This window comes from Peromyscus leucopus, chromosome 9, assembly GCF_004664715.2.
Source record: "Peromyscus leucopus breed LL Stock chromosome 9, UCI_PerLeu_2.1, whole genome shotgun sequence".
In the NCBI taxonomy this organism is placed as follows: Eukaryota; Metazoa; Chordata; class Mammalia; order Rodentia; family Cricetidae; genus Peromyscus; species Peromyscus leucopus.
The window spans coordinates 37218394-37232138 of NC_051070.1; the positions used below are offsets into that span (position 1 = coordinate 37218394).

At 40.8% G+C, this 13745-nt stretch overlaps 1 protein-coding gene across 4 annotated transcripts in view; it reads left to right on the plus strand.

Annotated features, from left to right (window-relative positions):
* The window catches only part of Diaph3 (diaphanous related formin 3), a 486098-nt gene extending 484444 nt beyond the window's left edge, over positions 1-1654 (plus strand). For all 4 annotated transcript variants that reach the window (XM_028878991.2, XM_028878999.2, XM_037208361.1 and 1 more), the window contains one exon: positions 480-1654. In XM_028878991.2, coding sequence (XP_028734824.1) covers positions 480-739 — 260 coding nt within the window. In that variant the 3' untranslated portion in view covers positions 740-1654. The remainder of the gene's footprint in view (positions 1-479) is intronic.
* Positions 1655-13745: the final 12091 nt, after the last annotated feature.

Consider the following 13745-nt stretch of genomic DNA (forward strand, 5'->3'; position numbering starts at 1 on the left):
TACACAGTTTAAAGTAAAGTTCCTTCTCTGTGGACCATACATTCTAGTGAAAAGACACCCAGTGGACAAGTAAACAGACATATGGTACATGTGCTTGCTATGATGCTAGGAGGGAAAAGATGGGGGGAAGGAACACAGGGATGGGGAGGATCAAGATAAGGCCCAGTGAAATGGTTAGGGGAGGCTTCTCCATTTCATTTGTGTTTGGCCCAAATCCTGAATGAAGCATAAGACAAAACTCTAATAATGTCCTGCCCACAGGTATTTCAGCATAAAAGAAGAAAATAAGCAATTGTCTTCTATAATTTAATTGATTCTTAACCTATACATGTTAACTTTACGTCTGTCTGTCTTCTGACTACTTTTAGTCTCTCCAAGAGGATTTATTTATTGAGAATTTTTAAATCTATGTTTTATAACATACCTGGACCTTGGTTTCCACACTGACAAGTTTCATGTTTCTTTTTTTCTTACTGTAGAAAACCAGAAAGTGCAGTTGACAGAAGGGTCACGTCCACACCACAGTATCAATGGCAACTCCACCAGGACTACAGTCGCCAAGGAGCTTAATTATAATCTAGACACTCATAAGTCTACAGGGAGGATCAAGGCAGTTGAGAAGGAAGCCTGTAATACAGAAAGCAACAGAAAAAAGGAAATGGAACTTCTTGGCTCTGTTTCTAAAAGCGAATCCGTCCCTGAAGTTGAAGCCCTGCTGGCAAGATTACGAGCTTTATAAATTAAACTGGTTAAAAAAATGATTAAGCCAAGCACAAAGCCATGCTTTCAGCAGTAACACTTGAAAAGTTGCTTTTATGTGACTTTATATAGTTTTAAATTATGATATATATTAGAGGAATAAAGCTAAATACATGATTGCAATGCTTTTCTATATACTTGAAGTTTTGGCTTATTCAAGATTGTAATGGGCTTTAATGCTTTTTTTGTGTCCTGATACTTATCTATTCTGTATTTGCTGGTTAAATTATACAATTGCTTTAGAGAGCAAGGAGGCAGCCATGTGTTCAACAGTGTGTCTTTAAGACAATGACGTCCTTCTAAGCCTTAATGTTTACCACTTCAACATTAATGAAAGATCATTAAGGTGAAGACTTGGTGTCTGTCCATATGTATTCCATATTTGCTATCCATGTTTTCAGTATAGCATCAAAAACATTACACTGTGTTATCAAGTGTAGTGACCAGTACACTCATTATCATCAGTGTTGATTCATAATAACTCAACACTGAAGGCATCTGAGCACATTTCCAAAAAGGGTACAGTAGGAATATATGCACTTTCTTTGCAAAATGCATGTACCTTTTGCAAAATAGAAATATAAAGTTGGAATGTACACAGTATCACAGTACTACCCCAAACTCTTGGTCTTAGCCAAGAGAATACTTTTACCCTCGCTAATTATGGCTCTGGAATAAAATTACCATTCTGAAATTTCCCAAGAAATAAATTTTTATTTTGAATAATCTCAGGATTTCAATTTCTTTAAGTTGACAATCAATAACTGTAACAATAATCTGAGTGTTTCAAGGAAAGTTTCCATATGCAAATGTTTGGATTGTACCTCATTTGTTGTCATTCCTTTGTTAATTCCTTATAACAGAAAATAAACTTGCTGCTTGCACTAAAAAAAAATATGTCTTTCTTCTCTTCAACATATTCTGTGGATGTGATGAAGGCAGACTCTGGTCTAACATCTCTTGTGCTTTATTATTTATAATGAGTAAGTGCTCTTTAACTTCCAGGTAAAAGGCAGCTATATGAAACTATTCTGGTATGGTCTACTGCATTTGATGTCCTTATTTAAATTGCCACCTCCTTTCAGCTCCAAGTTAATAAAATAAATTAGTACTATGAGCCACGCTCTGCTCATAGACATCAAAGAAGCATTATCCTTAGCATGTGGGAAATAATTTGGTCCTATGGTAATACAGTGAGCATTCTACCCGCCACTTGCAATTCTTGTTTTCTTTCTTTCTTTTTTTCCTTTTATGCAAAAACAAGAGCATTTATTTCTCAAGAGAAGAATTCCTGCATGCAGGGGTCAGCTATACAACAAAATGGTGACAATCCCCAGAGAAGCACACAAGCTCCTTTTATAGACAACCAGGAGGGGATTAGGTCATCCTAAATATGATTGGCCAAGCAAGCAGCAGCCACACTAATATGTTTCTGATTGGCTGGGGCTGGAAGTGCTGAATCATGCCTGGGTATGCAATATCTCCCTCACCTGCCTTATCAGAAACCGAAACTGAAACAGAAATTGAGACCAAAACAGAAACTGAAAGCCAGGCCTAGTTGAGGCTGGGGCTGGGAGAAGCCCATAATGGTGCTACCCTGACCTCTCAGGTCAGCTATTGAAAAGTTGAACTTTATTTCACCCTATAGGTAAAATGAAGTGAGTCTGAAGTCAAAATGGCAGTACACAGACCAACGTGCTTTTGCCTGCTCCCTTCATATGTACCCCTACAGTGTCAATTCACCCTGGTTAACTTTTTTTGGGGGGTGGGGGACACCAGAGAGATGGCTCAGAGGTTAAGAGCACTGGCTATTCTTCCAGAGGTCCTGAGTTCAATTCCCAGCAACCAGATGATGGTTCACAACCATCTGTAATGAAATCTGGTGCCCTCTTCTGGCCTGCAGGGATGCAGACAGAACACTGTGTGCATAATAAATAAATAAATAAATAAATAAATAAATAAATAAATAAATAAAAATATTTTAGAAAATAGTCTTGTTTTCTTGAAAACAAATCTTAACAGTCAGGGAAAGGGAATTTAAGCAGATTTTTTAAGCAGATGAGGAATGGCAGCAAAGCAGAATTGTTTTGATTAGGAAAAAAAAATCAAATGAAGTTATTGTATCTCCTTTGATGTGATTTTGGCAAGACTTGAACTTTTCAGACAGGGAAATTAAGGCAGATGGCCTGGGCACGCACGTCCAGGTAAGCACTGGGTACTTGAGCAGTGACAAGTGGCAAGCAAGCTGGTAAGGAAAAGGAAGTGAGGATCTCAGAACTCCCAAGGAGAGAGGAAGGCTGAGAAAGGTGGCAGTGGAGCAGGCTAGCCCCAGAGCGTGCCTGTAAGAGGAACAGACAGTCTTGGAACAGAAGACCAGGCTCCTGAGACTGGCAGAGCAGCAGCAATTCCTGAGCCTGGCAGTACAACCCCAGCATGCTCCCTCTCTCTACCTCTCCCTCTCTCCCCCTTTCCCTCTCTCCCCCTCCCATCTTCCCCCTCCCACCCCCTTACCCCTGGATGACAAGAGATGGTTCTGAACACACCAGATTGAACGCCTGCTCAAGGATTCACTTTCTATTGGAGGGCCTGCCTTTATGTGCCACTTAACTCAGGGTTGTGGGGATGATTAGGGTTTTAAAATCCATAATACTCCTTTAGCCAAACTGTGCGTGAAAACTTTAGCAGCGACCTTTAAATACAGATACCGTGGTTTTGTTTCTAAGCATAATCTGTTCACTTGAATTAGCAGTAATGACAGTTAATATTCGATGCCAACTTAAGGATTCCCCAGATATCTGGTAACATATCATTTCTGAGTAGGTCTATAAGAGTCCTGGAAAAGGTTAGCCTTGATATCAACTGAATAAAATATTGCTCTTCCCAGTGTGATGGACATCATCCGATCTTTTCGTGGCACAAACAATAAAACAAAAAACAAACTCCATTTTCTCTGGCTCTCAAACATCAGCTCTTCTGTGCTTAGACCCTTAAACTTGGACTACAACTATACCCCATTTTCCCATGTCAGTTCACACATAGTAGGATCCCCATAACCATCTAGTCCCACTCCTTATTATAAACAGACATATGTACACACACACAGATACATCCTCATTTCTGCTTCCCAACAGAATCATGAATAATAGAACACATAACTGGCATCTGATAAAGCTCAATACCTTTAACAATAATGTTCTGCCCAGGTTAGTGATAAGCCTAGACAGATTATCCTACACTTTCACACAGCAGTGTAATGAATTCTACTAGAACACAGATAATCAAGCAATTGTTGATTTGTCCAAAAGCAATCACTTACTGCTAACAAGTCTGAAACACTCAGATTATAAAAGAATCCCAGCTGGGCAGTGGTGGCAAATGCCTTTAATCCCAGCACTCAGAGGCAGAGGCAGGGGGATTTCTGAGTTTGAGGCCAGTGTGGACAAACTTGTATATTTGAACAAAATATCTCAAGCTACCTAGTGTTCAACAAGTACTAGTCAGCCTTTGAAAAGGGTTAAGCCCTGACGTTTGTGACTTGCACAGAACTGAAGGTCATTGTGTTCAAGTGAAATGGGCCAGGCGAAGAAAGAAAAGTACCACATGCTCTCACATGGAAACAGAAAGCAAGGATTTCAGAGAAGCTGAGAGACTAGTGGCTGCCAGAGGCGAGAAAGACTAGAGAGAAGGAGGGGATGGTTGGAGGTTGATTAATAGGTAACAAGTTATAGTTAGGGGCAAGTCATCTTGTGTCATATCCACAATCGTGCAATTACTGGTACTGGTGATGTTCTATGTGGGTTTTAGAAACAAGAGTTTTGAATGTTTTCAACAGGAATGACAGATATTTCCAGAGATAATCAATACCATATTTCCCATTGCATTCATGTACTAAGATGAATGTACATGGTAAGCACATATGACTGTCATGTCGATTTAAGAACATCTGGTGCTATGTGAGAAAATGGACATTTCAGTAATTTAACATAACTAAAAAAAAATCAAATTTTCCTATCAAGTTGCTCCAAATCCTTTTAGTTACAAGATACATCAACTCAAAAGCAGATTTCAAAATGACTTAATGATTTTTTTTTCCTGAGTAACTTGTTTTCATTTTGAAATATCCAGTGTGGATCTGAGTTTACTAATCAACCAAATTTTTTTAGCTGGTGTACACAGCTGTTATATCCATCATCTCAAGTTCCCCCATATGCATAGTCATGTGTGTACTAGAGGCATATTTGATGGTTGGTGCTGCAGCAAGCTTTTCTTCACCTTGTGTTGCTTCTGGAATGTCCTGGGTTCTAATATGTGAACTACTAACTTGGCAGATTCAAAATAAGTAGTATTCACTTTCTTTTCTTTTCATATTAATTATTTAAAGTTTTATGGTCCAGAATTATAGCTGGCAGTTACCCAGTATTCATTTTCATCTGGCGGAATTGTTAAATGGTAGCTATTACATGTTCTTGCCAGGCAGGAGTGTTCTTAAAATACATCCTAGGGCCAAATTGCTCAAACGTTTTGTTCGAAGAGCCACTGTACAGCAAAACGGGTGGTGTTGCCAAAGACCCATGGAGCTTGGAGAGCCCTGCAAGAAGAAATCCAGCTTCCTCCACAAATTGAAAATGATAGACCCTCACCCCCACAAAAGCTTGTTATTCCTAAGCAGACCTTAGACCATTATGGTGGGTATGAGGAGACTGTTAACCGTGGAGGTTGGGGAGCTGAAGTGGAATGAAAAGTCACAATGTAACTATAATTTAACTTTCGTGCCTCTTTTTCTCTATTCAGCTAATTCTATTTTTAGTGACATGTTTTACTTTATTAGCCTTCCTCTGGGCATCTTCAAGAAGCAAGAACTTAAATCTTCATTTCTTTAAAAAAAAAAAAAAAACCTAAAAATGATAGACACTTCAAGCAATGAACAAGGTGTTTTGAAGACTGAGAAGATGGCTCAGCAGGTAAAGGTGATTGCCACCAGACCTGACAAACTGGAGTTCTATCCTCAGAACACACAGTGTGGACTGAGTTACCCTCCGACCTTGACATGCATACCATAGCATATGTTCACTCACCCACTGTCTGAGTTAGGATTGCTATGATGAGACATGATGGCCATGGCAACTCTTATAAAAGGAAGCATTTAATTGGGACTTGCTTACAGTTTCAGAGGTTTAGTCTATTATCAGCATGGTGATATGAAGGCAGACCTGGTTCTGGAGAGGTAGCTGCATCCAGGTCTGGATCTGAAGGCAACAGGAAGTGAAAGTCACTGGCCTGGCTTGGGCTTTTGAAACTTCAAAGCACACCCGCAGTGACACACTTCCTCCAACAAGGCCACACTTCCTCCTCCTTTTAAATAGGGCCTCTCCCTGGTGAGCAAGCATTCAAACATACGAGCCTATGGAGGCCATTCTTATTCAAACCACCACACCTACACAAATATAATATTGAAAGAGTATTTTGCAAAGTCCCAGATACTGCCTCTTTCAATTAATATTGCCAACATTCTCCATATTCCCACAGATCTACATTAATATAGATGTCTCATTTGAAAGGCCTTTCTGAATGAGGATTGGAAAGCAAATCAGATTAGCTCCTCAGGGCAGGTTATCCCACATCCTCTCCACCAGTCTTTGAACGTATTTTGGTAAGTATTATGTTACTTAGATTTTTTGTGTGTGTGTGACAGTACTTAAAGGTTGAGAGTTTGCACTTTTCTCTTGGCATTTTTATTCAGTGTTATATTTAAACCTATTTCTGAAAACTTCTCTTTTCTCCTCATTTTCTAGGTATGAGTTACTAAAATGAATGTTAAAGATGACTCTCCGGTGACAATCTATCTGATATTAATACAATATAAGTAGGTCTGAATATTATTCAAATATGAGTCCCAAGTGCTAGGAAGCTCTATGAAAATAATTAGCTTAAACAGATTAATACAAGTATTCAAGTAAATACTTTCTTGAGAGCAGGTCTACATTCTCAAATAAGTGTACTCCAGTTAATTTCTCCTCAATGTGGTCCGTATGCTTTCTCACAGGTATGGCTGAGTGATGAAGTAAATTTATCTTTTTATAATCAACAGATGGTTGCCCATAAGTACTGAATAAGTTATGTCTTACTCCAATTAGCATTTGTAAAGTAAATAGAGATGCTCTGTGCATTTATACTCTAACTGCTTCCTTTCCAGCCTCAAGATGTCTGTCAGCCATTCTCTCACCACACTGAGGCAACAAAGACACTTCATAACTGACGTCCCTAACCAGTTAGGGAAGCTTCATTCTTAAGTGGAGGACTTCTTTCCTTCCTTCCGTTCACAACTGCAGAGTTCTTTCAGTGTTAAACCAACTAGTACCTAATAAAAGCAAACAGGGGCCTCTCCAGCCTGAAGAATATGCCATCCTCTTTGGAGGGTCTCATCTTGAATCCTTTGCCTTCCTTAACGACCTCGCGAGGGCCACTCTGATGATTATGAGTGCCATGGCTAACATCCCACACCTGTGGCCTAGCCAGAGCATAAGAGTCCAATTGGACTGTGATAATAAATAAAATCTTGTCATACTATTACAGGATGCTTGGCAAGGACAAGAATTAAGGCACCTTTATAACTCCCAAAGGAATCTGGTGATATTTCTAACGTGATCTCGCACATCATTCTGTCCTGCCTGACCTTGCTTGTATCTCCTTTCTGAATTATAGCTTGTGTCGGCTACCCTCTCCTCCTTCCGCAGCCTCTCCCAAGATGAAGTATTGCTGACTTGAAGAAAACAAACCTTCTTTTTATTCTTTGAGGGGGAAAAAAGTGGGTTAAAATGCCCTCAAAGCCACACCATTTGTTTTCTGTAGAACAGTTACTACCTCCATTAGGTTAAATGTTGTGCCTCGATTTATGAAGTGAACACTGAAGACTTCTTAGAGGTTAAAAAGACTTCCTCACAAAGTGTCCAGCTCTAGTCCTTAACAGCTGGGGCGCAAAAAGTCAAGGAAACAAGTGTACCAACTTACCCTCCACTTCTTCAATGGTGACTTGCTTTCTTCTAGCACCCACTAGGGACAGTTACCTCTCGGGCACTTCATGAACCTATGCAGAAAAGAGTTGTTTGTTTGTTTGTTTGTTTGTTTGTTTGTTTGTTTTGATGTTGTAATAGCATTGCTAATCTCTCCAGAGAAGTTTCACAGCTTCTGTATAAGGGGTCCAAGGAGATCACACTTGCAGAGCGACAGGCACACTTCAAGGACATTGTTCAGGATGAAAGTATTAGTGTCACATGGGAATAGCAGGCATGCCTGAAGGACCTCCAAAAGCCATTTCCATAGGATGATTCAGGGTGACTGTTTCTTGTGAGGATCCCAGTTTCTGCATGTGGAAAGCAGTCTGATTGTGATCACCTCCAGTATTCTGTGGTACTAGACTTTTTGGCTGCCCTTGCCTTGACACCAAGTTTATTAACTGAAAGGTAACAATGAAGTATGACCCTTCCAAGAGTAGATTTGCATTTGGACTTACTTCTGAAAGCCTAGTAATAAAGAACTGGAAAAGTAACAAACGGAATTCAAGCCCTCCTTAAACCGAGCGCTGATTTGTAGTTTGAATTTCCTTGTTACCAGTACCCTGTTACACCTGAGTAGCCACTTCCTCTTCAAAGCTGTGGCCCATATACAGTCCAAAAGTCTTTTCAGTTTCTTTTGCAGAGCCAAGATAAGATAGCACTCTCAAAAGACCTTGCAATGTTCTATTAGGGGGGGAAAAAAGGACAGAGAGATCCAGTAAGAAAGACGCAACCAAGCTAAAAAAGAGTTTCTATTCTCCACAAGTAAGCTTGTCCCTCTCATTTTGAAGAGTACCTTGCTGGTACAGCCTCTGGAAGCACAGCAGACAACCAACGGGTCTGTCTAGTGGCCCATTCCTGAGGGACAGATCAGTCCTTTCATAGCTGCGTGAGTCCTGCAGAACAGCCATTGCTGATTAATCTCAGGCTTGTGTATCATGCATCCACAAAGTCTGTTTGGGCATTTCATTCATCCTTTCTTGAACCTCAGAGAACAGAGAGCAGGCTTGCCACAAACGATATAGTGTTTTTAGCCATGTGGAGTTAGATGGGCCTGGGTTTGATGTTGTAATTGATTTGGATATGAGGTCCCTTTACTGGGAACCGCATGAATATGGTGACCATTTTCAGCAGCCACACTAACTAGTGGGCCAACAGTGTACTGAGGGAAGCATGTGGGAACAGAGGCCAGGCACATACATAGAGAAATAAGAGAAGAACAGAACAAAGGACATGATATTAGATGAGTTTTGCTGGAAGGTATAATCCTTGCAAGTATAAACTCAAAGCAATATGGACACACAAGTTTGAAAATGTTCACAGGAAAGGATATGAGACAGGAGAGCTGGCTTCAAGTCCTTACAAGACTCAAATAAGAAGATAACAAATTTACTCACTGTGTCCCTGGAGGCTGGCGAGAAAGCCAGTAGATAAAAGTAATAGTGTTTATAGGAAAACGTCTTAATGCATAACTGCCTGGTAATAAGAGAGACCGTTCTTCAACATTACAGAGCAAGTACTTAGGAGAAACTCTGAGACTTACCTCCTTGGAATCCCACACCATTCTCCTGAGTCATGAGGTGATTTGGCCCCCATTAAATCCCATGACTCTTTGCTCTTTCCACTACCTCTCTCTTCTTATAGGTAGCTTAATGTGCGGAGGCCAGATGTGTGGCATTGGGGTGATAAAGCAATCTATTACTCAGGTAAGAGGTTGGCATATATGAGCTCTGAAGGATTTTTATCACCCTTAGCATCTGTGTTCTGTGGTTTTACAGAATCGTAAGTGGGCACCCCAGGCTTGGGGCTTATCACCTCCTTCATGACATCACATTTTCTTCTTGCTTATCTCTTTGAGACGCATAATAACTGTCTTGGTTTATTCATGTGCTATCACTAGGTCTTGTAACTGAAATAAATCATCTCTAATCAAGGAAGGAGTGGTCCAGACAGGCACAAAGCCTAGTAGGATGGAACACCTGCTGAAGATCTGGGTTGGTTCCTCCTGTGTGTGGGCAGCGAAGTAGCTCTTTCCCAGCATCCAGCAAGGCAGTAAGTGATGCACTCACGTGGGCTGCCCACATACTTGCTGGGTAGCATCCCACACGTGTGATGGATATTATTAAGTTTATTGCAACCTTATGGCAAGGAATTGGTCCTGCAGCCACATTTTACCAGTAGAGAAGCAGACAAGTAGCTAACACACGGTCACACATCTAGTAAGAAGTTAACAGGAAAAAAGTCTGCTTGTTTCCAAATACCGACTCTGTTATGGTGAGCTGTGCTGTCTCTCTGCAGGGCTGAACATCCTTCTGAAGCAAACAGAGGATCAGGACAAAGCAGCTAGGCATACAGGCTTGCAGTTACCCTGCGGTGGACTCTCCCCACTTTATTTCCCTATTTTTGACCCAAAATGCTATGAATCTACAAACTAAAAATAAAATTGGGGAATTTCTCATTTTAATTACGGTCATCTGATTATCATTTATTTTCGTATTGTCAGATACTGACATATATAAATTTAAGGTACATAAACATTAATATTTTCTGCCATGGTGGATCTAAAAGACCAACTTCTGACAGGCACCCAGGGTCCTGGGAGATTGGTCGGCTTTCGTGGCACAGCTCCCACTAGGAATGTGTCTCCTGCACAGGCGAGGAGGTTGTCAGGCCCTCCCCATCTGAAGGGCTCGAGAGACTTCCAGAAGCACTGTCTGTACAAGACATGAGTTCTTCCCAGTCCGTTAGGCTCTGTAAAAATCACTATGTTCATCATTTTTGTTTTCCCCTTGGCTTGTCTTTTCTTCTCTCTCTGAATGCAGGCAAAGACAGAAGCTTAATACCCAAGGAGGAACTCTACACAAACTGTTGTTTTCCTTTAAAAAAAAAAAAAAAAGTGGGCCTTTTAAGAAAATATACACATTTGAGTATCCTCTTTTTTCTCCATTCAAATGGTGCTAAGGACTTTCACAGGCCCACCTGTGAGAGTACCCCTAGGGCAGTAACCTGGTGTCAATAGTAAGCTATTGGTCTTACAGTGATGTATTTGAAGAACTATTTGAATTCTGTCATTTGAATAAGAGGCAACTCACATTCTTATCGTACTGATTCAGTAAAAGCTATGTTGTGGTTGAGTTGAAGTTCATGTGACCTTGATTCTTCCACGCCAGGCCAATACTGGGAAATAAATGAATTTTGTAACAACTTAAAGATCATTTACATTTCAGCACTCCACTATAAGGTTTCTATCTGTCCATCTTTTTGGTCCTACAGTTTAATCCTTGCAGAATTCAAAGTTGCTAACATTATTTTTTTTATACATGTCAAAGGGCATGCACACCCCTTCTCTGATTTGCTTATTGAAAACAAAAGCTATGTATGTATAGTGTTTGTGTGTGTGTGTGTGTGTGTGTGTGTGTGTGTGTGTGTGTGTGTTTTCATGGGTGTGTGAGCACACCTGTGTGTGCATATGGAGGCCCAAGGTTGATGACAGATGTCTTCCTCGATCGTTCTTCATGTTTTTCTTGAAGCAGGGTCTCTGTTGAACTCAGAGCACAAAAATCCCAGCTAGTGTGGCTAACCAGCTTGCCCCAGATATCCCTTGTCTCCTGAGTACTGGGATTACAGGTAGCTGTCACACCTGCTTACCTTGTATACGGGCGATAGGGATTTGAACCCTGGTCTTCAGTTTTGTGCAGCAATCACTGAGACATGTCTCCCACCCCAAGAGCTATTTCTTACTATCACCAAAAGTAATTAAAGAGCAATTTGTTTAATGAAAGATGATCCAGGTCAGAGAATGGTCTTTGCTGATTGTTCTAACAGCTCTGATCTTCAGTCAACTCCTCCCTGTATGTATTAAAAAACATCACAATGAGATGAAAGAAGCCATTGTATGCTGAGCACATGTCAGTCCATAACATAAACCCATTTATTCTGTGCTAAATACCGGCCATGGGAAGTTCCACAGACAAATACAGTACCTATCACAGAGATGTATAATCCAACACAGAAGACACTCGTAGGAACCACGTGTTTAACACTGGAGGTGCACACTTCAGGAGAACACAATGGCAGCCAGTTGAGCTGATGGGGCTCACGGTCCTGGGAAGTGACTTAAGTTGAAGCTGTAAGATGGGCAGAAGTGGGCCGATCGAGGTGTGGAGAGCAGGGAAGCGTGCCCGAGAAGATGAACATACATAGGAAGACTTTGAAGAGGGAAGTAGCACAAAATTTGGCTTTGGAAACACAAAACAGGTCTGAGATCAAGGTAATACTATTTCTACAACACACAAACAAATTTCTCTTTCATAAACCTTAAGAATTTTTTTAATTTAAGGGAGGGTTTCTACGCTTTGCTAAACCAACTATGAAAGGAAAATTATAAAAATTAGCCATAGTGTCAAACTTCTTAAATTTTGTTATTTATCACAACATGCAAAATTCAATTATGAGAGTTCATTTTTTGTTAGAAGTGCATCAAGATTTCTATATGTAAGGTATTCCAAGGTGAACATCTATTATTTATTATTACAGGCATATGTCTGGACTAAATTATCCTGAAATTTAAGGCCAACACGTCCCCTTTCTCCTCAATGCACTGTCATTGTATGCTTTCATGTGTTTATTTTAGAAAGTAACTATAGAGTGGGAGATTAAGTCTGTCACTCTAATTTTTAACAAGGCTGATACAAAAGTGCCGTTAGATCACCCAGAGCACTGTGGAATGTACATTCTTTAGAAATGGTAGGACGAATAAAGGATATGTTAAAAATAGCCATTTTTGATTTTTTTTTTCAGAGAACCTTCCTCTTCTCCGTAGATGTATACTTTTATGGAAACTACTAACTAGTGGTGTTTTGCCTAAGATCCATGCAGGCAAAGTTGTATTCACTAGGGAGCTTCCCAGAGAAGTCATTTTCAAACAATAGAGGAAAAAAAATAAAAATAAAGAGCACACGTCAGCCAACTAATTTATGCTACATCAATTTTGCATACCCAGAAAGCATAAAACTTTAATGTGATCTCACCAAAGTCAAATAAGCCGAACAGAAGTTACCAAAACAGGCTTGGCCTTTCATCTAAACAAGCTGATGTCACACTGGGTTTTGTTCCGAAAGGGCAGAGTGGCCAGGCTTCTCAATGCATGTGGTGTGGCACAGCGAAGAACTACAAAAGGCACTCAAAGCTAAGTGTCCGGGAATTCCGGGGTGATTAATGGGAAGCTTTATTTCATATCAGGGTAAAGAAACAGAGAGAAAAAAAAAACCCATAAGCTCATTTACCGACTGTAAAGGTCAGAAGCGAAATGATGGTAGGTGACGTGGCTGTGTTGGGAGGCTCCTTGGCAATGGAGAAAGCTGTGGCTGAGGCTCCAGGAGGGAGTACCCGGGGGCTGCCAGCCACAAGAGGGCTTAAGCCAGAGGAAAGGGCCACAGAAACTTAAGCCCGTCATATCCTCAGTTCTACTTCAGGACCCTATTTTCTCTCTGGGACTTGGTTTCTCAGTTGCTTATCGCTGCCTGCGGGGACAGCCTCCAGTAGCACAGGGGTCAAAGGCAAATCAGAAGCTGTCAATTCTACTTAGAGCCTTTAGGGTACATATCCACCTATTACTAGTTTTTTTTTATATATATATATATATATCAGGAGATTGTAGTGGATACCTGTTCCACCTGTGACCTTGAGGTACCAGCCCCTAGGGCATGGCCTCAGGGCTAGCATAAGACCTGAGGGGCACGTATGCCTCGCTCTCTTCTCTTCCTCGTGGGCTTGGACAGTATGGACTGATTCAGGTGGCAGAAGCAGCATGGGACTGGTCATCAACCTTCCAGGACTCTGCAACAGGACTCTGCCTTATCCTGTTTAGTGAGTTGTTTCCCCCAATTTATATCCTAGTAAATTCCCAAATACTCCTTAAGCAGACCCCTGTGG